Raw genomic sequence first — 27,559 nt, 5'->3', positions numbered from 1 at the left:
GGTAGCTGTCAATCATGAAGTGGACTGCGGGATTCCTCGTCGGGAGCCTTTTCGGCGCCGCTACCGCCAACGTCCTTCCGAAACACCGTTCGCTGTTCCGTCCTCCCCCACCTCCGGAAGGCGAAATCGCTGCGAGCTCCCTGAAGGCCCGGAGCACCGGGACTGGCGTTTTCGAGCAGCTCATCGACCACGATGATCCGTCTCTCGGCACTTTTTCTCAACGCTACTGGTGGAGCGATGAGTTCTGGGCCGGACCGGGTTCTCCGGTGGTGTTCTTCACCCCTGGCGAGGGCGCCGCCGATGGCTACGAGGGTTATTTGACCAATCGCACCATCACCGGCCTTTTTGCTCAAGCCATTCAAGGAGCCGTCGTTATGCTTGAGCGTTAGTAGAAGCATACCCCGCCCACGTATCCTCGAAAATTGTACTGATTATCATTCAAGACCGTTACTGGGGCGAATCATCCCCCTTCGATGATCTGACAGTCGAGAACCTGCAGTATCTCAACCTTCCGCAATCCATCAAGGATACGACCTACTTCGCCAACAACGTCGTCTTCCCTTTCGACACTAATGGAAGCAGCCAGGCCTCTCGTGCTGTGAGTCTTCGACATTTCACTCTAGTGTAAAAAGTTCGTGCTAATCACAGAATATGCAGCCCTGGGTCTTCTCGGGTGGCTCCTATAGCGGTGCGCTGTCGGGCTGGGTTCAAGCCGTGGATCCCGGCACGTTCTGGGCGTATCATGCCTCCTCTGCTGTCGTTGAAGCCGTCAGTGACTTCGTAAGTCCCCCACCCCTTTAATGCTTTTTCGGAAAACAAAAGAAGAAAGAGAAATACAAACTTAAGGCTGACACAATTGACCCAAAGTGGCAATACTTCATCCCCGTCCAAGCAGGCATGCCAGCCAACTGCAGCGCCGACGTCTCCCTCGTAATCGACTACATCGACGACGTCCTCATCAACGGGAGCGACGCCGAGAAGCAGGCGCTCAAGGCCCGCTTCGGGCCCCTCGCGGCACTGGAACACGACGACGACTTCGCGTCGGCGCTCGAGAACGGCCCGTGGCTGTGGCAGAGCAACCAGTTCTACACGGGCTACTCGAGCTTCTACCAGTTCTGCGACTACGTCGAAAACGCCGTCCCCTTCGCCAACAGCACCGTCACCCCGCCTTCATCCTCAGGCGTTGGTCTAGAGAAGGCGCTCAACGGCTACGCCGCGTGGATGCGCGACATCCTCGTCCCCGGTTACTGCGCGGGTTACGGGTACAGCGAGTGGACGGCCGACGACGACGTCGGCTGCTTCGACACGTACGACGCGACCTCGCCCATCTTCACCGACCGCACCCTCGCCAACGCCGCCAACCGCCAGTGGAACTGGTTCCTGTGCAACGAGCCCTTCGACTTCTGGCAGGACGGCGCGCCCGCCTCCACCGGCCGCCCCTCCATCGTCTCGCGCCTCGTCACTCCGCAGTACTGGGAGCGCCAGTGCGCCCTGTTCTTCCCGCCCGAGGGCGAGTGGACGTACGGACATGCGGAGGGGAAGACGGTGGATGATGTTAATGCGTATACGGGTGGGTGGAGCCGCACGAATACGACGAGGCTGGTTTGGGCGAATGGCGAGTTTGATCCGTGGAAGGATGCGACGGTTTCGTCGGATTTTAGGCCCGAGGGCCCGTTGGAGTCGACGGCGGAGGCGCCGGTGTTTGTGATTCCGGACGGCATTCATTGCTCTGATTTGTTGGCGAGGAATGGTGAGGCGAATGCGGGCGTGCAGAAGGTTATTGACAGTGAGATTGCCCAGGTGGTGACGTGGGTTGAGGAGTACTATAAGTGAAGTTCTGCATTATAGTGATTCTGTAGCATTCTCAAAAACATTTACTAGGGGTAGTATGTGCTACAGTTTGGACGTGAGTGTATAATTATTGGTTCTACATTGATGTTCAGATAATCGCTTCTTATACAATCTTAGACAGACATCTGGAAATAGATTTATACCGGCTTTGAGTTATGATACCCCGCTAGACGACTCCAGTAGCCCTTGCCAAATGGCTCCCTATCGAGTGGGGCTCATGTACACCGTGAAAGGTGATTCGTAGAATCATCTGCATGCGACCATCTGCACGATTTCGGCCAACCGTATTCCTTCATTAAGCGACCAGCTGACTTTGCATATGCAGATGGGAATTTCGGTAAATATAAGACCCCGCATGTTGAGAAAAATCGGAGATGACAGACAGACTCTCAGCCTTGCAACACAAAACCTGAGGTATACACATTTCCCATACGTCTTACTGTTGAATAGGCCCCACACTCGTCAACTGCACTCTCAAGGCTCGTTAAAGCATATCTACTACAGAATCATCACGTACCTGGCATGCATCTACATCGGAGGCCTCGAAGAAGGTCTAGAGATTCAAGGATCGGACGCAGTCGGTCATATTCGGCTGATGATATTTACCCATACAAGGCACACAGAGCTTCTCCGAGGGGCCCGTTTCCAACTGTCTCCACGGACTCTGACAGTTCTCTTGACTGGGATCATCCTCCGTCTTCTCCCTTCACTCCCCCAAAAGCCAGACCGTCGACTGCGAGATCTCCCGCACGGCACCCTAGATTCGGACCGGATCAAAAAGTCGAACATGTCAGCAAAGGAGAAAACGATGAGTGGCTCTCGCCAGAGAATGTATGCCCAAATATACGACAGCTCGCCCCGGAAGGCTTCCAGTTCAATCCAGGATGCCGTCATCTTCGCAGCCTTTATCTCAAATGGCTCGAAACCAACGACGAAGATCTACGACCATATGCGATAGAAGTTCTGGCAGAGCCACCTCGTCCAAAACATGCCCAACTTGCACCGATCACGAGTGTACCAAGCGAGGTACCGTGTGCGATAAGAATGAACTCGAGGCCAATCCTGAATTTCCTGGCTTCGTTGTCAGAAACTACAGATCAACCATGGACCAAAGAGACACAGTCGATGATCATTAGCTTTCCATTCAAGATTCTGGTCCACTACGACTCCGCTATAAGGAATCGGTTCAACGAGCTTCAGCAACTCGTAGATCTTCTCGACAACAAATTGGTGCAACACTCGAGTCAGCCTCAGCAGCACCATTCTCCGAAATCTTCAATGGATGATGTTCCTGGGACAACTTCTTCTGAGCAAAGCCCACCGATTATGGCCTCGGACATCACAGGTACTGAACTAGAAAGCGGTCTTGGTCATCATCCACCATTTCGAAGAAAAGCCAATGAATCAATTCGACCAAAGAGTGCCACCCAAGAAGGACCCAAGCCTGAGACCGAGATACAATCGCACACGCTTCAAGGTCCGTTAGAAGACGACAGTGATCAGCGGAGCAATATGAAGAGAGGAGAAAAAAGCCTGCAGCATGATACCGATGATATTTCCGAACGTAAAGCAAAAACTTCCATCGATCTGGAACATTTCCGATGTGTGGTCGCTTTTATGGACCAGTCTATCAAGCCTCATTTTCAAGGTTACAGAAATGGAATCCATGAAAAAGTGCACTTCCTAGACCTCTGGTCGCTTTTCCAACCGGGAGATTACATACTGTGGAACGAACATCCGCAGCCCTTCCGAAAGAGGCCAAGAAAGACGGATAATTCGCTCCACCGTCACTCTTCCTGGGAAAGCCGAGAGAAAAGTCCAGAACTTTGGAAAGTGTTTGCTACATCCTCCGAAAGCTACTTCCAGCTTTACGAGCCCCTCTGCAGATTCAAACTCACAGCATTCCGCATTGACTTTAATGGTACCAGCTTTGGTCCAGTGTCGTTCACGTTTTCTATCCCCCATTTTGAGGGAGAACGAGAAGTAAAATCTCTCGAGGTAGTCCCGCTCAGATATTTTGAAACCCCGGAGAACCTATTGAGAGAGCATCTTGAGAAAGGAAAGAAGTTCCTAGACCATGCTCTTTCCAGTCCTTCTTTTTGGGGCTACAAAGGCCATTCTGCAAGATTCTTTTACAATGGAGACCCCTGTCCCAAGTTCATGGCCGATGAAAAGGAGGTTGACAGCCGCATCATCGTGGATTTCAGGGAAGCTTACCATGATGGAGTCGGCTTGGCACATTCGATGCCCGAGCTCTCTGTATCCATGGGTGTGAGTCGTTTCTTCGATTCGATGCGTACGAACGATTGTCTCGAATGTCATGACTTTCCGGACGACCAAACAGTGGACCACGACATGAGCGAGATATTCCGACGGTCAGACGCGTTTTTGAGTAGGTACGCGAAGTCGGGACTCTACGCTTCCGATCATGAGGACTTTCTTGGAGACTTTGAGCTTCGCCTTTTACCGGAATGTGTTCCTGGTTGGATCCTATCCGATGGAAAGTGGGGCCTTCTCAGTGTTCCAGAACTCAGACCTGTTGAAATAGATGGTGCACTTTGGTCTGAGTTGAGGCTTCTCAAGGGTCAGAAAGAAGCAATGCTGTCCCTAGCGCAATCCTATTTCCAGAAGAAGTATACGGATATCAAAACAAGCACCTATACTAACCCAGAGTATGGTGGTCTCGGTATTCTTCTTACAGGCCCCGATGGCGTAGGCAAGACTCTCGCTGCCCGAAGCCTTGCGTTCATGCTCTGCAAGCCACTTTACCGGGTCATGGCGGATTCTCTTGGACAACATAAAGCAGAGATCTATCTCAACTTGCAGCAGATATTTGCTAGAGCGGAAAAATGGGGTTGCGTCCTCCTCCTGGAGGAAGTGGAATCGTTAATATTGCGCTTGCAGGATATTCGGGTCCTTGACAGTAAGACGTCAACTGTCCCCCTGTGAAAGTTTGCTAACCGCATGCTGAAGAATTTTTTCGTGCTCTCGGAAAGTTCAGGGGGCTCCTGATTTTCACTTCATATTCAACGAGTGACATGGAACCGGAATTCTTCAGCTACATCCAACTTGGACTCCTGTTGCCACTTCCCGAAAAGGCCCAATTTATCGACATATGGGAATCCAAAGTCGATAAATGGAACAACTTATACGGCAAGAGCATGCTCATGAATGCAGAAGAACTGAAGAAACTCCCTCACGAACTCTGGGATTTGAAAATCTTTGAGAAATTATCTGGACGCGTTATCGAGAAAATTTTTCGTTGTGCAATTGCTCTTGCAGAACAAGAGGGGCAAGCCAAAGCCCAAGAGCCTCTGAGGCTAGGAACAGAGCATTTTACAACGATAATAGAAGCAATTTCTCTGCGGAATATTTCGGGGCGTCCTGTGCAGCCTTCCACAGCTTCTAGCTCAGGTAACGAACCTAGCCCGGATCGAGACCCAGGAAGAGCAGCCATCAATACAACGGCCATAATTCTCTGTAGGGACACAAGCCTCCATCGGCTATTTTCCAAGTTACTCAGTCAAAACGTTCTTCCCAGGGGCTTTGTTTCAGATCTTGGAATTCTGTTCGAACTATTGGAAAGGTATCTCATCAGCGAATTCTCTCCCTTTGAAGAGTCCGGTGATCAAAATACTCTTCATGAGGACCCCCAAAGACTAGCCTACGCAATTGGTGCTTGCATTACAAATGCAGGATTACCAGGCACAGAACCGGAGACAGCGAGCCAGGTAATTATGCAGGAAGGTAGCTTTGATGCTCTCTTTGGATCCGACGCATTTGCGCTCTTCAGGGAGGACTTGGCGGAGATTGTCAGATTGAAAACAAAGAACCCAAGATGGGAAGCGCAAGATCCTGCTTTCCTTCTTCGCGGCATGACTTTGGAAGAGGAACCTGCAACCAATCATCGTTTCCTGAACAAGCTTAACATTTTTTGGGAGCTGCTTCGGACCTTAGGTCTGTTGGAGAAGCCGGTACCGGCTGGCAAACGACAAATTCGATGGCGCTGTGTAAGTAATGTGCATCTCCAGTGCTTGAAAACTCACTAACTAACAGCAAAAGCGTTGTGGGAAGATACTTTACGACGACTTTTCTAACGAGATGCTTCCAATGGCGATGCAGAATCTTGTTCTCCACACCCGAAGGATGACATCACAAGGGCCCGACGGCACTTCGTCCCATAAACGAGGGTTTTTTGGGAGTCTTCGGCGAGTGTTTCTCGGCTATTTTGGGTTTAGAAGTAATCCGAACTCGGATTCTACTTTGCCATTCACGAATGATGCGAGAATCGTCAATCAAAGCCAGCCCAGAACGCGTGAGGGCGAGGAGGACCAAATACACCTTCTAATTTGCATGGATGATGCTAAACATGGTTCCAGTCTTCTCCAGGAAGCTATCCACGATGTGCATTGTGACAGAGAGTTGTTCCAGCGAGTGGATAATGCATACAAGAAAAAATGCCGGGAAAAGAGATCTTTTCTGTCCATCAGAGCCGTCGAAAGCATTGAGTTTGCCACGGTATGTATGCATCATCCTAAATCTGCTCTGTCGCGCAATGATTCCGATTTCTACAGTCTATGGTTCAGTTTGATTGACGGTGAATAGTTCCACCTAATATTCGGCAATTTCGCCGATGTCCGACGCCACGAGAGACATTGCAACGAGCAAAGGTGTCACTGTCTACCCCCTGAGGATAAAGTCTGGCCGAGGCCTGCAGCGGAATACCGATACGAACCTGTCCCGCCGGACAAGTCGCCACCGATTGGATCAAATACGTTGATGCATTTTCTGCAAAGTTCAGAGTGCGTGGCTGAAAAGCAGAAATGGATACTGAAACAGTTCCCAAAGAAGATAAGAGGAAAGCTATCGGCACAGCTCGATGGTCCTGTACAGGGGTGGGGAATCCATCTCAAAGAAGGACGAAACAAGCGAAAGATACTTTTCTTTATTACTCTGAACTTGTTGATGGTTTTCATCTTTGGAGTCGTATGGTCAGCGGTGAAGAAGGATGTTCAGGGCGGCTTTGGAATAGCTGCATGTTGGATAACAATACTCGGGATTTCTTTAACATACATGGACATGAGCGGTGTTTGAACTTTCCGAGCAGGGTGTAATTTTCTTAGCCTATCCTTTCCTTGATTGCTAGTTTATTGTTCTCTCTTATCAATTTTGGCTTCTACCGTTCACCAAAAGACAATTTTAATCTATTTTCCAGTGACAAATCAAACTATACATGAAAGAAATAAGTGGCGCCAGCACCAAGACGCGAATAACTCAGCAGAGGCCGAAAAAAAAGAGAGAAAACCAATAGCCTCATGGCGGAAGCGACCTAACCCTTAAGCTCAAACGGTCCTTCCCTTTCTCTATGAACCTCCGGCAGCTGCGGCAACCGCTTATCCGGCGGTACACCCGGCACCCTACACAAAAGGTCAGCTCAGCACCGAAACCAGCAGTCAAGCAGAAAACTCACTGATCCTTTCGCAACTCCCCATACGCACTCAACTCACTCACCACCGCCTGCCTCCCCGTCTGCGCATTCCACACCAGCGGCGGCGTCCACGGCGGACTGACGGCATACGGACTGCCGACCACCGCACTGTCAATGCTCATCATCGTCCCCTCCCCACTTCCCGGCAACTCCGACACGGTCGCACTCCGCGGCGTCGTCGCATCCAGCTCGCTGTACATCTTCCCGCTACTCCCGCCACTGTCATCGCCGCCACCACCGTCCCATTTCCTCTCGTGCCCCGTCGGTATGTGCCGCTTCCGCCAGTGCCGCAGCGACCAGATGCCCGCGCCGACGAGCGCGGAGGAGACGAGGCAGCCGATGGCTATGCCGGCGATGGCGCCGGGGGAAACGGATTTGGAGGAGGAGGGGGTAGATGTGGGAGTGGCGGACGCGGTGGCGTTGGGGGTGGAGGAGGAGGAAGAGGAGAGAGTAGAGCCTTGTGGGAGGGCTTCGCCGGGGCTGAGGGCCAGGGTGGCGGCTGCTGCCGCGCGTTTTTGGACGGCGAGTTGGGTGGGTGATGTCTGGTGTTGAACAAAGCCCAGACAGTCAGTCAGGCAAACGTTGAGGAAGAAGGGGGGAACAGGGGGAAGAGGGGGGGGAGGGGAGGGGAGGGGAGGGAGGGAGAACGACTGACTGGATTTATTACCCCAACCATCTGGTACTTGATGCACGCGTCGGGTGCGGAGTTGTAGAACCAGAGAGGCGTGACACGGTTGATGACTATGTAATATGCCGGCTGTTGTAAAATTCATTTGTCAGTGCGAACATCTCGGAGAAGACAGATATACTGACCAGTTCTGTGATATTCACTTGTGCCAGATTCGCCACGATAGGTTTGAAACCGGACCAAAAGCTCGATTCAGCGCGACTGGTACCCGTGAGTTCGTACGGTATGCATGGGTATCCGAAGTCTGAGCGCGCGACGGAGTTGTTGGTAGGCCAGAATTCAAACTTAACGACATCGCCCACCTGTGCGGTGATATTCTCCGGGACGAACATATTCGAGACCCTGTTTACTGTGATGGCTATAGTGGCTGGACCACTTGTGGATGTTGAAGTGCCAACGGTTGCGGCTGAGATATCCTTGGATGTCGTTGTGGCTGGGGGGAGGGTTGTCCCGAGAATGCTGACATCGTTCTGTGCCGAGACGAGGGCTCTTAGGTACGCTAGTATCAGGGCGATAGCTGCAAGGACTAGCTGGATCATGATGTGGTTGTCTCTGCTGACAGGGCTTTAGAGGTACTCGAAGTTGAGGTGGATCCCAATAACCCGGCGTAGTGGCGAAAGAACAAACAAAGAAGGGTCGAACATCAAGACCTTTGCCACGTGCAATATGTTCTGAGGTGTGTGGTTATGACATCGTTTTGAGGAACAAAGAAAGAAGAATAAAGATAACATATCGTGATAGTGGATACAAAGATACTTTTCTTCCCATCTACTTCTATCATTCTCATAGGTATCAAGAGTGCTTGGATGCAACGTCCACGACAAAGGTGCTTTCCGGCGGCGTCCCGATCTGGGTTTCTACATCTACAGACTCTGTTTTCAGTTTCCGCTGTTCTCTGTTTTAACAGTTAGCATTTTTGCCCCTCGGATGCTGGTTGTCACACTTACTCCTCCCTCTTATGCACATGCCTGACAACAAAGGTCATCCCTATAGTTCCAATAGTACAAGCCAGCACAAACGGATAACCCTTCGGATACCGGGGTGCCTCGACTGTCTTGAACACTAGCAATGGCGTCCACGCCGTTGTGCTTTGCGCAATGGTATTCATCGCGATCAGTGTGAATGCTCGTTCATCCGGATGGTGGCGCATGATGTCGTTGGCCCAGCCGTAGAGCACTGAGGACATGGCAACAGACGCGTAAAATGTGTTGAACGCGAACCATTTGGCCGACTCGGGCACGTGCCAGACACAGAGAATGATCATGCCGATGGAATTCCAAACGTACGACAGCGTAATTGCACCGGCGCGGCCGAGGAAAAGATCAGCGCCGAAGCAAATGAATAGGACATAAAATATGCCTATAGCTGGCGCGGTTGCTCCGAGTGAGTTGACGGTTGCGGATGAGAATCGCTTCAGGCTTTTGATCCAGAGCAGGTAGGCGCCACTTGACGTATTTATGCTAGTATTCCAGAACAGAATACACCAGATAAGGATGCAATAAAACTTTTTCCTGGTGAGGACGCTCTTGACCGTGCGCCAGGTAAGTTGGCCTGAGGCACGTGGGCCGTCTTTTTCAAGACGTCTTTTGGCCAACTCGATGTCATGGTCATTGAGGACTAGCTTGTTCGGCATGTCAGGTGTTCCTGGGAATATGAAGAAGCCAACAATGCCCATGAAGAAGGTCATGCAGGAGCAGATGATGTACATCCAGCGCCAGCCTGAGAGACCGTGGACACCTTCAAGGGTGCTGGTTGCGGCGCTTTGGATCAGACCGGCAGTCAAAGTCCCGAGTGTTAGGCCGACGTAGAACACTCCTCCTCGGCGACCCAATTCCGTGCCTCTATAGAAAGCACCGAGGACGAAATGTACTGCCGGAAAGTATGCACTCTTGGATGTGTTGTCAGTTTTGAAGTTGGACGGAAGGTTGTGATGATGCTCACCTCAAAGAGTCCGACCAAAAAGCGGTATGCCATCATCTCGGAATAGCCATTGGCCCGGTACTGCAGCAGAGTGAAGACTCCCCATGCGAGATCCATTCCTGGGAGCAGCCAGTGCATCCGGACTTTCGTGAACAGCCATGCAAATGGGAGCTGTCCGACGACGGCGCCGACAGTGTACATCGTCTGGAGATGGACCAGTTCGTTCCCATGGAAGCCAAGTTCATCAGAAAGACCGGCGACGTAAGCATTATCTATTAATGTGCTGATTAGAAACCATCCAATGGAGGTCGTCCATATCGATACTCACTGATGTTTGCCTGATCAAGATACCTGTGGCTTTCTGTCAGAAATAACTGCGATACATTTTCAATAGTTTGTCGGACTTACTTCAACCAATAGACCAAAAACGCGTATGGAACAATCAACAAGTCCAGCTTGACAATGAGCTTCCGCTCCTCAGGTGTGTCGTCATCCGCAAACCAATCATACCAGTGCTTCGCGCGCTGAGGCACTATCGACGGCACAATGGAAGGCGCCGACACCATGGTTGCGAACAGGTGCGTTACCTTTGCGATGGAGGAGGCGGTGGTGGTGATACAAGCAGAAGGCAGGATGCACCTCCGTTCTTGAATACCGATGATCTTATCCTACTTGCGACGGCCGCCTGCAAGAGCGAGCAGCGAAAATTCCGGGCAGAAGGGAGCATCTCATCGCTCCACTGCAACGCGCCATCATCTGCGGCGCCGCGCATGGCTGCACCAAGCGGAAGGGATCGGGAAACGGGACGTGCAAGAAGATAAGGGCCCGGCACCGGCATGCTTGCCGTTGCGGCAAAAAGTTAGTAGATCCCGAGTCGAGTCAGATCTGGTACATGGTGGGTGCATAGGCGTGAGGATAATGTGGCAGGGTCCGCCCTACAGAGGGGTGCTGCAGCCGAAGGCTAGCGCGAAGAATAGCAGGCACGCCGTAACTAAACAGCTCTTTTTCCTTTTTGTTCTAAAAGAAAAACACGACAGCATGTGTGTAAACAATTCCTACATTCACGTTTGGACCATAGCTTCAACTTCCCATGGCATGAGGGAAAAACAAATTCACGTTCGGGTGCAACTGTGTACTAGCGGGTGTCGTAACCGCCGCCCTATTACATTTTTGGTAATTCGCCATCTCTGCCCACGAGCACACAATAGCAGCCCGGCAATTTGCCAAGGTGCGGCACGGCCAACGAACGGATAACTCCAGTGGCGAACGTGGGTCCCAAGAGGGCTGTTTCTACGAGTATTCGCGTCCTGCAGCTGTCGTTCGGTCAATCACCCGCTCGTGCAGGACTAAAGTTGTCCAGTGTAAGTGGGTCTGTCGTTGCACGTGGCGTTGGTCGCAAGGTACTGCATGCAGATGTGTGTCGCATCTAATATTCAACTACACTTTGATAGAATAATGATACTTAAGCCTCTAAATATTTAATCAAGCAATGGATTTCCATTTCCAACTGCACTGTGTTGGACATACCGCCGTTGGCGCCAGACAAGCATCGTCGGGTAACATTTAAAGTTACGAGTGCATCGCAAGCCCAACCTGTCGAGGGCGTCAATAGCGTGCTTAGCTGAGTCTTGTTCGCACCATTGTCATACCACCTGTTGGGCAGTCTTGGTGTGTGGCTGAATAAGGGTATCGACTTTTGAGGCGACCAACAATCAAAAGGCCCACAATGGATCCGTACCTGACTCTCAACACCATAACCGAAATCCAACCATTATTCCGCTCGACCGAGAACGCCTAGACCCCAACGCCTTCTTTTCAGCCGCTCTGGTTCCTCTTCAGTAATTCGGAGAATCGACCACGTGGGTTGAGATTGCCATTCTGGTCATATAGCTCTCCATCATCACTTCCACTTTGGCTCGGGGGTCCATAGACTTGTGATGGGTAAGAATCCCAATCCTCCTGGAACGAGTTCGGCGCACGCCCACAGTTTCTCGGGCCAGTCCTTCTCTCACCCCAAAACTCTATGGCTTCGCCGTATAGGCCGAACAATGTACCTTCGATCGCGCCTGGTTTGGGAAACACCATCTTCCCATTGCAGCCTCGGCCAAATCTGATACGATCAGTCAGGAGATCACGCGCACGCCATCCGAGGGTGACTGGGTGAGGCGAGTAGCTGGCCGGACCAGGGTTCATCTGAATGACTCCAGAGAAAGGGCCCCAATCGAAGCTGGCCCAGCATTTTGAAGACCTGGGATCGCGGTTAAGACGAAGCATCAGGTTGTTCTGGGTTTCGAGGAAATCATCCTCAAGTTGGAGACATCGAATATCGTAAATGCCGGTGATCTGGCCAATATCTACCGGTTCATGTCCGGGGCGAGTGACCGACAGTGAGTTGCTGTAGAAGCCGTCAGTGGGCTGGACGTAGGACGTTCTTCTGGCAGTGGTGTCAGCTGGTATAGGTTGTGAATCACCACTCGGTGAATCTGGCTCTTCTTTGATCTTCTGCTCCTGCTGTCCCTTGGGCGGTGTATCTTCAGGAGTGTCGACAGGAAGATAACGTGGCTCATCAGGCTTGAGAGCGGAGAGGGCGGGATTCTTGGCAAATTGACCGATCGGACGCCTTTCACCCTGGGGGACTTTAATGCTGGGTCGTCCAAACCAGTTGTTGGTGGTCGCATAATCATCCCACTCGTTTTGAAAGCTCAAAGCATCGCGAGGACAGTGACGCGCACCGCTTGCAACCTTGCCTTCAAAGGAAGTTCGGTAATCGTAGAGATTGTAGAATGTTCCAGCAATCTGCCTTGCATCTAAGAAATGCATGTCGCCAAGACCCGTGGCGAACTTGACTTTGGTAGGATCACTGGTGTCTGTGCCACGCCAAACGAAACGGAACGTCTCATCGCGAGGGCCTTCGTCAATCAGGAAGACGCCGGAGAAAGGACCAAAGGTGTAAGAGCCCCACAAGCGGTCACCATCAGGACAAAGTAAAATCTTGAATGACTTTGGCGTCGCCGCGAGTGCACGCCATTCGTTGGCAATATTGGGGATAGTCAGGAAGTAGACACCTTTCTTGCTGTCAGAGGTAGGCTTCTTCGGATCCGAGGCGGCGGTTTTCTTCTTTTGCGGAGTGGCTGCAGTGCGTGGTTTAGCGGGCGTCGCCTGGGTTTTCGTCTTTGCAGGTTTAGCGGGTGTCGCCTGGGCTTTCTTCTTTGCAGGTGCAACGGGTGTCGCCTGGGTTTTCTTCTTTGCAGGTTCAGCCTCTTTGGTCTTCCTCGCAGAAGCGGCGGTTGCATCTCGTCCACTGTCATCTTTTTCGTCCCTCTTCCTCTTTTTTGCTGGGGTGGTAGGCGCGGCGTCAGCTACCGGTGTCTTGGCCTTCGCCTCCGCTCTTGCCTTGCGGATGGCAGCGTTGTACTCCTTTTTCAAAGCAGTCTCCAATTTCTTGACGTCGGCAGGCACCTTGAGCTTTCCCGTGTTGAGGGCGTCGAGGAGGCGAATTTTGGCGGCATTCTTGTCTTTCGTCTGGGGCAAACCGTAGTGCTTGAGCTGGGCGACGTACCAATGGCCGACTTGATCTTTTTGTGAGGTGGTCTTGGATGACTTGTCGGGCCGGAGCAAGGCAGTGAGTTCGGCTTCAGAAGCGCGCGGGTGTCTGTTGAAATTGCCGACGTCGGCGAGCAGCTGGCCTTGATAGGCGAAGCCGTCGCGCACAATATCCGGCGCCAAAGCCGACATGTTGGCCATGGTGCAGTAATCGAATTTCAGAGGGTCATGAGTGAAGGTGGGGAAGGAGCGAGCGGGTTGAGATTGTGGAGAGCTTAACACGGGTGCGGCGCAGCCGAACCAGCGGGCCGAGACGCGCAGTCACGTGACCCTGTTTTCATGACCAACTCTACAGAGGAACATCGCAGCCGAAAGCTAGCGTGAATTTTGTTTATTTATGATGTCATGAGTATCTAAAGCTGTTGTCCGGACGACAACTTCAACTACCCATATGTGTTATTTTGATGAGAAGGCTGAAGCATATTAACACCCCGGGCCTTACTATTCCTCACGCTAGCCTTTAGCTGCGGTAACTCCCTATACACTCTTCTCTCCATTCTAGATACATATTTCTCCTTCACACTTCGCCCGTCTTTCGAAACCCGTTGAAAAATTTGCGCTGTCCACTCATGTCGACGTCGTCCTCAGCGTAGACCTCACCATGCTTAGCCGCCTTCAGTCTCAGCCGCCTGATTCTGCGGATGTCGTGCTCAAGATCCTTTGTCAACCACCAGCTCCACGCAATCGCCAGGCACGTCGCTCCACATGACGCCGCACAGATGGCGAAGGGGACCTTGTACCCGTTGTAGGCGTACTTTTCTTGGAACAACTGCGGCCCCACGACTCCTCCTACCTGGCCTATACTGTTCTGAAAGGCTAAGCCAAAAGCCGCGCCTGTTGCTCCACTGAGCGTCGATGACCGCCATGTGAAAAACGGGATGAAAAATGCCGCTCTAATCGAGTCGCCGACGACGATGGCCGAATAGATGGCTGCCTTGTTCGACACGCCCGCCAAAACACCGAAGAAGACCAGAACAATGACGTTGATGATCATGATGAACATAGGTCGAGTGAGGTACGCCTGGCGGAGAAACCATCCGGCAAAGATGATGCAAAGCACCGATCCTGCCGCCGAAGGGATGTTCAGCAGCTGGTTCCGTGGAAGGCCGGCGTATCCAAGAGCCGTGGTGATGGTAGGAAGCTGCCATGACAGCGCATACCCAGCCATGTTGGTCGTGAAATGGATTGCCATGAATGAGTACGTCCGCCAATCCTTCAGCGCCGCCTTAACTTCCGTCTTTTCGAACGACGGTTCGTGTGTCTTGGGCGCATTGTCCGTCAGCCGCGCCTCCAGATACTCTTGCTCTCGCGGTGTGAGCCAGCTGTTTGATCGCGGCGACTTTGGATAATCCGGAAGGACTGCCCACACCACGGCACCGAAGAGAATAGTTGCGATGCCCTCTAGCAAATACACCCTGCAGAAAATGTCAGCTTTGCCTCTGTGCTGTTCGTCACTGAAGCCACCACTCCCACTTACCATCTCCACGCGCTAAGGCCACCAAGCCCATTCATGTAAGATACTCCGTACGCAATCAAGGACCCAACAATTCCGGACGTGTTTTGAATCGCAAACATCCACATGAATGGCTTCTGGATCTCATCCGCTCGGTACCAAGAGCACAGCTGCACGGCGAGACCAGGAAACATACCAGCTTCCATCATCCCGAGGAAGAAGCGTGCGGTGTAGAGACCCTCTTTGTTCTTGACGGCAGCGTGACAAGCCAGGACAGTTCCCCAGGATACGATGATACGAGTCTGCCAATTACGCGGACTCGTTCTCTTCAGAAGCAGATTGCTCGGAACCTCGAAAATAATGTAAGAGATCTGCAAAAGGTCAGTGCGGGCTCGTGAGGAGGAGTTTCGAAACGCACGAAGTAAATGGACTGAACCCAGTTGTACTGGTTTGCCGACATCTTGAGCTCATTCAAGACATTGCTCGGTTCGCCGACCTGAAGAACCTTTACACTAGCCGCGTTGGTGTAGTCGACCTGGGTAGCCGTTAGTGTGGTATAATCACGCATCGCCACCGCCGAACTCACATTTTTGAAGAGGTATATAATACCGATGAGGAGAAGAAACTTCCGATCAACTTTGCGCCTGATGGCTTTATCCTCTTCGGCGGTGAATGAGGCAAGAAAGGCCTTTTTGCCTGCGGCAGTGCCGTCATGAAATTCGTTGACGGCGATTGACGACGCCGCAGGGCTGTCGACCACTGCAGTGTCGGTAGCGGTAGCGGTCTTGCTGTCCGTCATTCTCAGTCGAAGGAAGGGGGATGAGGAGCAGTGTGCGGACCGTAAGATTCAGCAGGGCAAGACTGGACTACAAATGCTTTATCGTGGATGCTACCCGCCACCCGTGCAAGCATAGCACACTGGCCCACAGCCGCCACACGAGACGGAAGAAAAGTCCGTATCAAGGTTACACCGAAAGTGTCATCGCAACGTCCACTCTTGGCTGTCTTGGATTTCACTAAAGGGCATACCGAGTGTGGATCTTTTATCGAAGTGCCATACAATCCTCCGGGCACGCCATAGCTTATCAGTGGGATTAGGGCGAGGTAATCCCATTCTTTCAGTAATCGGGCGCGCTGGGCTGGAAGACCCCGCATGGCTCATGCAACGGGTGCAGGCGCTAAAGCGGGGAGCCATTAAGCTATATGCCCCCAGTATGGCGTGCTTCGCACACCCGCTTCCGCTGACTGACTAAGCGACGATTCAGGAACATCCGAACCCAGGTGCGCGGATAAGAAAGCTGGAGCTCGGCAGATGAAATCTGATTTTCTGCGGTGTAGTGAGGCAAGACCAGCCAAGTTGCTTCCCTTCCGCTTTCGTCCTCGTCTTGACAGCCACTTCTCGGCGATCCAAGCCACAACCTTAATCATGGCTGCCTACACCAACGGCTATCATGCCGAGAAGAAGCATATCTTACTCAACGCATTTGACATGAGCACCGTTGGCCACTTGTCTCCAGGTCAATGGAAGGTTAGTACGGTTGATTATTTATGCGCTGTCTCAAACTCACGTGTGGTCCACAGAACCCCAACGATCGCTCGGCCCACAAACGCAAACTGGACTATTGGATCGACTTGGCCAAACTTCTTGAGAAAGGCGACATAAACGCCCTGTTCTTGGCCGATACTTACGGCGGTTACGATACGTACGAGGGCAGCTTGGATAACTGCATTCGGAGAGCTGCACAATGGCCTATGACAGACCCGACAATTGTGAGTTCACTAATGTGCGGCAGAACTCTTAAGAGAATATGATACTGAGACCCGCTTAATTGTTCTGGCGATCACTGACAGTGCACTAGCCGATATCTGCTATGGCAGCCGTGACCAAGAACCTGGCCTTCGGCATCACTGCCTCGACCACGTTCGAGCCCCCCTTCTTACTCGCCAAACGCTTCTCTACCCTTGACCACTTGACCAACGGTCGAATTGGGTGGAACATTGTGACATCCTGGAAGAAGGCAGCCTTCAAAGCAATTGGCCTGGACTCACCCATCGAGCATGACGAGCGCTATGTCCAGGCAGACGAGTATCTCCGAGTCCTCTACAAACTCTGGGAGGGATCCTGGAGCGACGACGCCATCGTCGAGGACAAAGAGAATGATACGTACGCGCTCCCCGAGAAGATCCGGGAGATCCACCATCACGGCAAATATTTCAAGCTCGACACCAGGCACATCACCGATCCCTCCCCCCAGCGGACGCCCTTTCTATTCCAAGCCGGAACATCCGCGTAAGCTCGTTACCCACGCCAACCCCCACCACCTCTTACTGATTAGAGAATAGTGCCGGTTCCGAGTTCGCCTCAACCCACGCGGAAGCCATCTTCGTCTCCTCGCACAGCCCCATCCCGCTCCGCCCCAAAGTCGACAACATCCGACGCCTCGCCGCGGCCAAGGGGCGCGACCCGCGCTCGATCAAAGTGTTCGCGACCTTCTGCCCGATCGTGGGGCGCACCGACGCCGAGGCGCAGGCGAAGCTGCGCGAGTACCGCAAGTACGCGTCGACGGTGGGCGGGCTGGTGCTGTTCAGCGGCTGGACCGGCATCGACGTGTCGAAGCTGCCGCTCGACGAGGACCTGACGCCCGCGCACTCCAAGGAGGCCCACAGCGTCAAGTCGATCCTGTCGACGCTGACGGCGACGTCCAAGGACGTGCCCAAGGTCACGACCCGCGTCGTTGCTGAGAAGGCGTCGATTGGTGGGTTGGGCCCCGTCGCGGTTGGCAGCCCGGCGACGGTGGCGGATGAGATGGAGCGGTGGGTGCGCGAGGCGGATGTGGATGGGTTTAACCTCGCTCATGTCACGACGCCGGGGACGTTTGAGGATGTTGTTGAGTTGCTGATTCCTGAGCTCCGCCGGAGGGGCTTGTATCCTGAGAAGATCGAGGATGGGCTTACTGCGAGAGAGAAGGTGTACGGCAAGGGCCAGTCCAAGCTGAGGGATGATCACGAAGGGAGCAGGTACAAGTACGATGTGTACCGGGAAGACCCTCCGTATGTACCGCCAACGGAGACTGTGAACGGAGTGGATGCGAGACCGGCGAAGGCTGTCGCCTATGATCTTAGGAGACAGCAGGAACTTTTCGCATGATGGCCTGCGCAACGTCATTCACTTATCTACAGTTCTATGCAAAAGTCATTTTCATTCTATCAAACACACACAAACAATTTTACTTTTTCCACCACCCTTCAATCAATCCAACTCAACAGCCAATCTGCGTCCCGAAATCTCCCCCCTCCTCATCCGATCCAACGCCGCATTCACGCCCGCCAACCCGCCCTTCTCCACCACGACCTCAGGCGGCGTCAGCAACCCTCCCTCCAACAACCTCTCCAACCACTCCATCGTCGCCCTCCCCACCTCGGGCACCTCATGAAACAACTTAATCGGCACCGAATGCACCCTAACCCCCTCCCCCACCCCCTTCGGATTCGACGCCAACCCCACCAAATGCGCCTGCCTTTTCTCCCCACCCTCACCCTCACCACCACCAAGCACCCCCGCCAACCTCCCCGCCGTCTCCCTCCCCACAAAATCGACCCCGAACCTACACGCCCCGCCCGTCACGCCCCTTACCACCTCCGCCGCGCGCTGCGGGTCGTGGCTGTCGACCCAGAGATCGACGGACGTCGCGACCGGCCGCGCGCCGTGCTTGGCCGCGTCGCCGACGGCCACGACGCGCAGGCCCGCCAACCGCGCCAGCTGCAGCGCGCACAGCGCCGTCGTGCTCGAGCCGCCCCACAGCGCGAGCCAGTCGCCTGAGCCTGCGCGCTCCCCTCTCGCAATGCTGCCGTGTGCTTCGGACAGGACGTCGGCGGGGATGCGGGACGCTGGGATGGAGTTGAGGAGGGTGAGGTAGTCGGGGCCGCGGACGGAGGAGGTGGATGAGGGGGGAGGGCGCGAGAAGTCGATCCCGAAGCAGATGCCCAGCGTCAGCGCCGCGGCGACGAAGGCCACGCCGAGCGAGGCGCCGGATGCGGCGGGCAGAGAGGCCGGCAGGCGGCAGATGGTGTGGGTGTGGGCGATGGCGTATTCCTGGAAGGCGGCTTTGCGCGTGTCGCGGTAGTCGGTGGACACGGCGAGGTAGAGGGGGCCTTGTTGGTTGTTGTCGTCGTCGGAAGAGGAGGTTGTCGAGGCGGAGGAGGAGGAGGAGGAGGCAGTGGAGCGTGGTTGGTGGGGGGAGGACGGGTGCGCGTGGACGATGGTGCCGACGTAGTCGCGGCCGCTGATGTAGGGGAGTGTTGGGATGCCGAAGCCGAAGTCCCTGTTTGTTTGGTGGTGGTGTTAGTATGGTGGTGGAGGAGACAATGGGTGGTGGTGATGGAATTGGTGGACTTACGGCGCCTTCCAGTCGATTGGATTCAGGCCAATCGCTTTCACCTTGATCAGCACCTCGTCGTCGAAGTGCAGACTGGGCGTTTCGTGCTTGGGCGTAAGGGCGTAGCGCGTGCGCGGCTGGTACAGCATGAGGACGGTCTGCGTCGTCGGGATATCTGGGCGCGGCGACGCCTGTTCGTAGACCGACGACGACGACGAAGATGGCGGAGTGTTGACGGCGACGCTGCCACCCTCCTTCAGCCCCTGGAATGGCGCCCTTGTAACAGGCCTCGAAGCAGCATCGTGGCTTGCCGTCGCAGTGGCATTGGGCTTCAGATCGGCAATTGTGAGGTCGCGCTTGAGGTTTGCGTATGCGCCCCAGTTGCGGGCGCGCACTTCAGCCTGGCCAATCATCTTGGTGGAGCGTCGACGACCCAGAAACAGAAAAGAGATTGACAAAGCGGCAAGCAGTCCGCAGAAGACGAGGAGAAAGTTGGGAGGCGCAAGCTCGACCAAAGGTTCCAAGGTGGAGAACTGGCACATTAGTATTTGGGGAAAGCCGCGGGACCTTCACCCGGCTTGCCTGCTTAAGACGACGTCAAGAGCGCCGATTTAGGGCGGTGCGCACAAAGCGTGGAGCTAGCGCCGTCTTCGAGACGCATTATTGCGTGCTGCTCTGGACTACGGCAGTTTTGCCGATCAAAACGAGTCAAATTTCGGAACGTAAGTGGGAGACGGCGCGTGGTGTTGAGCATAACGCAACCATGGCCTCAGATGCGCCCGGAATCACGTCATCCACACCGCGCATAGTGCCCGATAAGATAAGTCTGGACGCTTCCCTCGGGCCTGTAGACCGGATCATCGGTGGAGTAACTTTGAACATTTTTAAAATTCAATTGATATGCAGCTGGGGCACGTCCGTAAAGGCGGGGTAGCTGAGTACACGCTTACGCCAAGGGTTACATGCACCTTCACTGAGCAAGACGGCTAAGTCCTTTCCAGATTGAACAAACTCATTGTTTGCTGGAGTCCACGAAATCCCATCTCTCCATCCATCCTGTCCAAACCCTACTCACCGCTCAGAGTTGGTTCAAGTCTCCTCCGCCCAGAGCCTTGAGAGTTTCCGCCGGCGTTTTCTCGTCCCGCAGGAGCCAACCAAACGCATGAACAGACCCGAAAATCGACTTCTGAGCCGACTCGAGTCCTTGAAATATGACATGCGCGTGCGGCACTCCCGGAGCCACATCAAGCTTGGTCTCCACCCCACGGTCTCTCAGCAGGCGCCAATACACGAGGCCATCATCCCTCAACGGATCCTGGCCGCACACGGTCAGATAAGTCCGCGGGAACCCAACGCCATGATTCTCGACATTCACAGGACACCAGTCCGGCGAAGACGTGTCGGGCGCGTATTCCTTGATCAAGCCCTGCACCCCGGCCGTGTTGAGAGCGAAGGCGTCCTTGTTCTGCTCCCACGCGAACCACAGGTCCTTGTATTTCGCGGGCACGTTCTCCTCCACGAACAGCACCGGCATGCTGACGTACAGCCCCGTTAGCTTCGGCTCCAGCTTCTGCTCGACCCATTTGTGCGCCGTGGCGACGACCAGGTTGGCGCCCGCGGAGCCGCCGCCGAAGATAAACCCGGCGCTCGGGTCGGCGCCGAGCTTGTCGGTGTTGGCTGCGATCCACTGGAGGTTGTCCCAGACGTCGTTCGGCGCTGTCGGCCAGCGATGTTCAGGGACAAGGCGGTAGGTGAGGTTGACCACCGTGGCGCCGTACAGCCTGTTGACGATGCGCGCGAAGGGCGACATCTGCGTGTTGTCGCCGATCCTGAATCCGCCCCCGTAGACGAGGATGACGAGAGGGCTCTTCCCGTTTGCCGGAGGCGTTGGAGGCTTGTGGACCCGCAGCGGGTTCAGGTAGCCGTCGCGCATGGGCACGTCGATGATGTGGCCCTGGTCGAGACCTGCGTCATTGGCTGACCCCGCCTCGAGGCCCGGGAGTTGTGAGATGTTTGTGATGTGCTCGAGCCCATTTTTCTTGATGTACTATGAAATACTGTTATTCTTGAGATCAAACGACATAACCTCGGTGGGTTCTTCAGCGCAACGATTTGAGGTTCTCGAACAGAACATGAGGTTATAGACCAGCGATTTCAATGCAAATTTTGAAGGGCAGTACAAACAAAATACAAAATGGGTGACACTGGCTAATATATTCAGGAGATCAAATCTTACCTCGGAAAATTCGGGACTGGCGGAAACGTCAGCTTGAACAAGCTATTGCTCTTCGGACCAGAACTTACTCTCTGATGCCCAACTGGTACACCTCGTCGTACGTGTCGTACATTTTGGGAAGGTTCTGGATGTGTGCGAGTGACTTGGAGAAGTTTGTATCGTGTGTGAACTGTGGGTTATAGCCGGCGAGTCCGTTGAATTTAAGAATAATGCGGGGACGGTTGACCCCGCCATTCGGATAAGCGCTAAAACCCTCATTGTTTGATGGCGATGTAAGCTGACCTTCAACCCAGTTTGATATCATGCAAGTAACCTAATTTGAGGTTGCCCAACTTTCGAGGATAAGAGGAGTTACTACTGCATTTCGACCGCGAGAGTTGTACTCAATCTAATAACCCCACCTTTCGTGGAACAGGTAAGCAAACTTTAGCATCATTTGACACGCACTTTGAAATCGATCAGGGATGAAAGTAGTGTTGGCAATTCGTGTGGTACATGGCCTTTAGAAGGTGTGGCACCTGCTTTGCTTAGGAATTAAGGATCTGATCCCACCAAGCTCAAAAAGCCAACAGCGTAACTGTCTTGGCTGTGTTGGTGGCGCACATCCAAAGACACGTGAGCCAATGGTGCTTTCAAAAAAAGAAAAAAGAGGGGGGGAAGGAGAGAGAGGAATGCTCACGGGTGGACCTCAATCATCACCGAATAAACTTGTTTTGTTACAAGAGAGACATAAGCTGAAATCCGGGCATCCATTTTGCAACGCTGGATGCTCAACCTGGATATACCGCGCAACTCCCTATTCAGGCTGGACAATACTGACTGCCACTCGTCTACAACGCCTCTAGCAAATGCATATTAACTCAACACAACAACCTCCATCAACCCGCTTTTCTCTATGCTCAATTCTGAAACCTACCGCGCAGAATTATTTCAAACACCATTAACTCCGTTCACTCCATTGGCAGCCTTTTTTGATGGAACTGGTTCCAAGCTTTCCTTCAAATCCTGCACCCACTTCAGCTTACCCTCAGGGAAGATTTCGCCGCCGGCCTCAAGATCGTTTCCGCCTTCGAGCAACAGCGTGCGCACGATAACCTTCTCTGGCATGGCGTCCTGGTGGTGGTAGATGTGCGAAGTGCAGGTCGGGCAGAAGAAGCATCTCACGTCCTTGCCTGCAAACATCCAGAATCATCAGCACTATCCGAGAAACGTTCCGCTTCCCATTTTCAGGGGTTGGGTAGGGAAGGGGGGGAATTTACCGCTTGCGCCCTTGTAGGTATACACGCTCGGGCTCCCCTTCGTCACCTTCAAGTCGTCCTTCGGCACAATGTAGTTGCACGAGTACGGTCCGCCGCCCAGCTTCTTACACGTATCGCAATGGCACAGCACGTGCTTCAACTCCTCTCCCTCGCCCTTGATGGCGACCTCCCACTCACAACCACCACAATGGCAGCTACCCTTCCACCTCTTCCCCTCCTCGCCAGGGAAAGTAACGCCGGCAGGCCTCTTGGCGCCAGGCCCGAAGAGCACGCCGTCACGGATGTCGACCACGACGCTGTCCTCGATGAGCGGGTGGGCGGCGCGGCTGAAGGCGAGGTGGACGGGGTCCTTTGTGAGGTAGTAGTCGAGGTCGTCCTGCGACGCGAACTCGAGCACAAAGGCGTGCGTCATGCCCTTGTTGAACGGCTCCCACGACCGGTTCTTGCCCATGCGCATCGACAGCATGTACGGCCGCCCCGTCAGCGGGTGCAGGCACTGCTGCTGCAGCGCTCGGAACGTCTCGAAGTGCGACTCGAAGTCGGCCCACGTGATGGTCGCCTTGTACTTGAAGAGCACGATGTGCGTAATGGTTTGCGTGGCGTTGGGTGGGACGGCCATTTTGGGAGGAGACGACTCGGGAGACGATTTCGGAGAAGGAGAAGGGGAAGGCGAGGGTTGCGGTGCTGGAACAGCCGACGATTTTCTGGTACGATTTTGCGGCGGAGAGGCTGGTGGTGATGCGATATCCGAGGACCTACAAAGGCAGGGTAACCCTCTGCGAAGAAAGCGCCGGCGGCGGGAAGTCGAGGGCTGAATATTTGAATGCTGGTGTTTGAAATTAACGTAGTTTTAGCAGAACTTTTTTGATCGTGAGAGAGAAGACACGAGAGCGGCAAGCTTTATATGCAGGCTTGCGTCAGTTTTGTAGCTCGCTACCCATAGCTGCTCGGCCTTTGATTTCGGAATCGGCATGGTAGGATCTCCGCTGAGAGAGCAAACTTTGCCCGAGCAATAGTCGAAATGACGAGCATTGAGCAGCGCGGGGTACGGTGCCTTGCATTAGCGCTTGGCGGGGACGAGTGTGAGCTTTCCGGGAGCTTCCCGGAAGAGGAGATTCCTCCCGCGGGAAGGTCGCCCCGAGGGAGCTATGGCCACTCTGGAGCCGCTCATGGAGTTACTTACCCCGCGGGGTATCCAAGGTGGAGTAAGCAGCTATCTCCGCTTCCGAGCGATTGTCGAATTGAATTTCCCTCATTACTTACAAGCAACCCCTTCACTAGCAGGGCTCTAGAACATAGCGTAACTATGCCCCCAGCTTTACTTCAGAAAAATAACGTATGTGGGCAGTTGAAGCTATCGTCCGGACGAGAATGTCGAATTAAAAATTCTACATACACGTCCGGACGATAGCTTCAACTACCCATGACATGACCAAAAAATAATCCACGCTAGCCATCGGCTGCGAGAGGGGACTGTACAATCATGACACGAGCTACGGTGTATCAGGAACAGGCTACGCTAAATCACTTCTAGATTTTCCGATCAGGCTAACTGCTTGGCGGTGCTAGGAGCTCTCAAATAAGACTCTACCTAGACCCGTGAGACGCGGTCATATCGAACCCCGAAATGATGCCAAGAGGCTAGAAATAAGCAGTTGATCATGCTTCACGAATCTCCATAGTTAGGTGTAATAGGACAAGGCACACTCACATTCAAAAATCCCGGTGAAGCCTTCAGCCTTGCATTCGCGGAACAGGCTGACCAATTAGTAGAAAGTCGTCTGGGGATGACCGTCTGTCAGCACGCCTTGCACTGCCCCAAACAAAACAGCGAGGCCACCAATCAGCCATTTCAGTACACGAAGCAGTTGATAATGTGGCATTGCTTAGTTCCTATTGGAAGAACGCATGGTAGTTCTTATCGGAGCCAAAGAAATAAGTAGTCAAAGATTGCGCGGCGTCCACTGCTTTACTTCGCGCCACTCTTAATCATACTGCTCTAGGCCACTCAACACTTCAACATGTCGGGATACGAATGGCAATGGGATGAATTTCAAAAAAGTTGGTACTTTTGGGACTCGGTCCAGAGTCGTTCGATTTATTTAAACGAAATCAACGGGAATCCCGCTGTAATCGATGTGAGCGCCGGCATCCAAACAGAAAGTCTGGACCCCCGTAAGTTGTGCACTTTTGAATTAATCAGTAATTCAAGCTCATAGTGTGCAGGGTACAAAATACATCGTCCAGGCCGAGACTTTTACAGAGTTGGGAAAGTATTCAAAGTTCTGTGGCCAACCAGAAACTCGGAAACACCACACGCCACCACAGTGCATGAGGGAGCCACGTATAAGAGATGGTTCATCGTGATCAAAGAAGGACGTGACTCTTGCACATGCCTGTAAGTCTATGAAGGAATTTCAGTCTGATAGTCGACTAACTAAACCCTGCAGGTCAATTCAGACGTACGGGGGACAGGGTGTATCGAAACCTGGAGTGGTGAAACGCGAACACTCTGCGATCTCTTCCGGACTATATAGTCCCCGAATTCCTGACTGGGAAGATGCGAACGGAGAAATGCTTCGGCCTATTCCTGTCGTTGCAACCGACACTACCGAACCTGAAATAGAACCATTCTCCCGGATTGACTACGCCAGACCGTATATCTTGGACCACAGCATCAGATCCAGGGATTTTGGTGATGTCCCCCGCGAATGGATTTCCGTACTATTGAACAACTCTCAAGCCGTACGGCAGCGTCCGACTTTGTACTACGAAATGTCAGAAAATGGATTGTCTCGGCCGCGACAGGACAAGACCTTGGAGACGGATCAGAGCCATCCACTTGCATCATCAAATACTTCCATATTTGGTTCGAGAGCGTTCTCAACAGATGGTATTGGCTTGAGCCATCGCCACGTGGAAGATACACGAAAACAATTCGTGATACAGCAGGCCGAAACCCAACGACAGTCAGGTCCTGGGCCAGCAGCATCAGATCAAGATGCGCACGATGATTCCAAAGAGATTTGTAAACCATCGCAGCTACATGTTCAGAATGATCCGGTTCAGAATAAAGAGAGTTCCAAGTATTTCACAGCCCTTGGCAGAAGCCAAGACCATATGGGTCCAGGGTTCCTCAGCAAAGTTGAAGATACGGCGTCTGTGAGCTTAGCTGGGCCGAGCTGCAACTACGTCAGCATGCCTGAGAAGCCTTTGCAAGATCGTATTGCACTCTTCGGAAATGATCTGATCTCAAAAGCCGGAGTGGACACATGGGCGGCGTATTCAGCGACAGAGCATACCCCCACCAGTATCGAAGCCCGCTTGGAACGTCTGCTCCAGAACTATGCTGTCGATCTTGAAAATGTCGCTTCAGAGCTAGACGGTTTCGATGGCTCCACAACGTGAGTAATATCCCAGACTAGACATGAGTATGTCATGGCATGATGGCTAATGCAGCTTGCAGTGATGAAACAACCCCTGTGCGATCCGATTACAGTAAAGAGATCAATGATGCAATCGATCTTATCCGGACATACGCACTTCAAATCGCGCACTACATCCGCGAAAGTGCGCTTCGGACGACGAATCAGAAGATGCGAAATACGTCTCTCGTCCAGGATCATGGGGTGAAACTTTCGTCGAATGAAAGACACAGCGTACCTCATCAGCCACAACAGGCTAAAAAGGTTTCAGGAAAGGAGGATCCAGAAGTCTATGATGAAGACAGTGGCAGCGATGTGTACTCCAGAGTCGTCCAAGATTTCCTACTTACCGGGCCACCGTTCAAGAGGTTAGTGGTTGCAATGCGGCGGGAACTCTATTGTGATGACCAATCGCAAATGCGACAAATCGAGGAAACCGTCATAAAGAGCCTATTTGTGACAAGGTCAAATCACAACACCTGTCCGAGCTGCTTTGATGGCACCATCGAAGGCGAACCTACAGGATTCCCTCGTTGCAACTGTCGCCCGACGGAGATGTATCATACATCATACTCAGTCGAGTGGGATCTGGTTGGATTCCTTGATTTTCAATACGACGACCCGAAAACACCGCTTGGAAACATCCTTGTGTTGAGTGGATCGGTGCTCTACGCGTACGCCAGCAGCTGCGCCGATTACATCCGACACTTCTGGCCAAACTCTTGCAATATACTTCTGCCATTACTGCAAGATTCCCTCAAAAAGCCTATTGCGAATCTTCTACTTGATGAAGGTGGATCCATGAGCATGAAACTAGAGAACGAATTGCTCAAAGGTCAAGAGCAGAGATCTGTCCGATTGGATGTCTATGCAACGATGACTCTTACTGTTGAAATTGCACAACAGTTGTCATGGCTTGCCTCTGCGGTCAGAGTTGGGCCCTCTGGGACTGCGGTATTCTACTCAGAGCCATCAATAACGGTAGATGTTTCGCCCGAGCCGTATATTACCAGTTTCCGCATCTCAGTTGCTCAACGGCCACTGGATTCAACAGAAATGTCATGCTGGTTCCCCTTATTCAACAGTGCTGTAATCGCTCGCGGTTTCCCTATTCCAGAAAGGGTGTGCGAATCGGGCCTCGAGATATCAATCGATATACTTGCAGCACTCACCGGTGTCAGACATGCGGTAGAATTCCAAGGGGGCGTGGTTTTGAAGGGGTTTTCAACAATGCTGGTCCCCACCGAGAGAGTCCAAGAT

General features: G+C 53.1%; 8 protein-coding genes across 8 annotated transcripts; 2 read left to right on the top strand and 6 right to left on the bottom strand.

Annotated features, from left to right (window-relative positions):
- Nucleotides 1-14: 14 nt before the first annotated feature.
- On the top strand, nucleotides 15-1,833 carry LTHEOB_1393 (Serine-type peptidase; the record flags this gene model as incomplete). The annotated part of the gene is made up of 4 exons (XM_035510089.1): nucleotides 15-384; nucleotides 444-598; nucleotides 658-780; nucleotides 868-1,833. 4 exons carry the CDS (start codon nucleotides 15-17, stop codon nucleotides 1,831-1,833), a joined length of 1,614 nt encoding a protein of 537 aa, XP_035367740.1.
- Nucleotides 1,834-7,180: 5,347 nt separating this feature from the next.
- On the bottom strand, nucleotides 7,181-10,513 carry LTHEOB_1392 (MFS transporter; the record flags this gene model as incomplete). The annotated part of the gene is made up of 9 exons (XM_035510088.1): nucleotides 7,181-7,268; nucleotides 7,322-7,881; nucleotides 7,995-8,096; nucleotides 8,153-8,579; nucleotides 8,899-8,922; nucleotides 8,975-9,915; nucleotides 9,969-10,219; nucleotides 10,276-10,298; nucleotides 10,356-10,513. The coding sequence occupies 9 exons, from the start codon at nucleotides 10,511-10,513 to the stop codon at nucleotides 7,181-7,183; spliced, it is 2,574 nt and encodes an 857-aa protein (XP_035367739.1).
- A 1,249-nt stretch (nucleotides 10,514-11,762) lies between these two features.
- On the bottom strand, nucleotides 11,763-13,691 carry LTHEOB_1391 (uncharacterized protein; the record flags this gene model as incomplete). Its single annotated transcript, XM_035510087.1, has 1 exon — nucleotides 11,763-13,691. One exon carries the CDS (start codon nucleotides 13,689-13,691, stop codon nucleotides 11,763-11,765), a length of 1,929 nt encoding a protein of 642 aa, XP_035367738.1.
- Nucleotides 13,692-14,067: 376 nt separating this feature from the next.
- LTHEOB_1390 (Pantothenate transporter) lies at nucleotides 14,068-15,802 on the bottom strand (the record flags this gene model as incomplete). The annotated part of the gene is made up of 4 exons (XM_035510086.1): nucleotides 14,068-14,965; nucleotides 15,028-15,374; nucleotides 15,422-15,538; nucleotides 15,590-15,802. 4 exons carry the CDS (start codon nucleotides 15,800-15,802, stop codon nucleotides 14,068-14,070), a joined length of 1,575 nt encoding a protein of 524 aa, XP_035367737.1.
- A 627-nt stretch (nucleotides 15,803-16,429) lies between these two features.
- Nucleotides 16,430-18,151, top strand: LTHEOB_1389 (Xenobiotic compound family protein; the record flags this gene model as incomplete). The annotated part of the gene is made up of 4 exons (XM_035510084.1): nucleotides 16,430-16,531; nucleotides 16,585-16,773; nucleotides 16,863-17,293; nucleotides 17,347-18,151. The coding sequence occupies 4 exons, from the start codon at nucleotides 16,430-16,432 to the stop codon at nucleotides 18,149-18,151; spliced, it is 1,527 nt and encodes a 508-aa protein (XP_035367736.1).
- Nucleotides 18,152-18,253: 102 nt separating this feature from the next.
- Nucleotides 18,254-19,921, bottom strand: LTHEOB_1388 (Zinc-binding dehydrogenase protein; the record flags this gene model as incomplete). The annotated part of the gene is made up of 2 exons (XM_035510083.1): nucleotides 18,254-19,325; nucleotides 19,401-19,921. 2 exons carry the CDS (start codon nucleotides 19,919-19,921, stop codon nucleotides 18,254-18,256), a joined length of 1,593 nt encoding a protein of 530 aa, XP_035367735.1.
- A 536-nt stretch (nucleotides 19,922-20,457) lies between these two features.
- On the bottom strand, nucleotides 20,458-21,727 carry LTHEOB_1387 (Alpha beta hydrolase fold protein; the record flags this gene model as incomplete). Its single annotated transcript, XM_035510082.1, has 3 exons — nucleotides 20,458-21,426; nucleotides 21,616-21,631; nucleotides 21,684-21,727. The coding sequence occupies 3 exons, from the start codon at nucleotides 21,725-21,727 to the stop codon at nucleotides 20,458-20,460; spliced, it is 1,029 nt and encodes a 342-aa protein (XP_035367734.1).
- Nucleotides 21,728-22,545: 818 nt separating this feature from the next.
- Nucleotides 22,546-23,493, bottom strand: LTHEOB_1386 (uncharacterized protein; the record flags this gene model as incomplete). Its single annotated transcript, XM_035510081.1, has 2 exons — nucleotides 22,546-22,787; nucleotides 22,875-23,493. 2 exons carry the CDS (start codon nucleotides 23,491-23,493, stop codon nucleotides 22,546-22,548), a joined length of 861 nt encoding a protein of 286 aa, XP_035367733.1.
- Between the last annotated feature and the right edge of the window lie 4,066 nt (nucleotides 23,494-27,559).

The sequence above is a fragment of the Lasiodiplodia theobromae genome, assembly GCF_012971845.1.
Source record: "Lasiodiplodia theobromae strain AM2As chromosome Unknown scaffold_3, whole genome shotgun sequence".
Classification (NCBI taxonomy): domain Eukaryota; kingdom Fungi; phylum Ascomycota; class Dothideomycetes; order Botryosphaeriales; family Botryosphaeriaceae; genus Lasiodiplodia; species Lasiodiplodia theobromae.
Note: the sequence above shows the minus strand (reverse complement) of the source record. Positions and strands in the feature narration are given on the sequence as shown.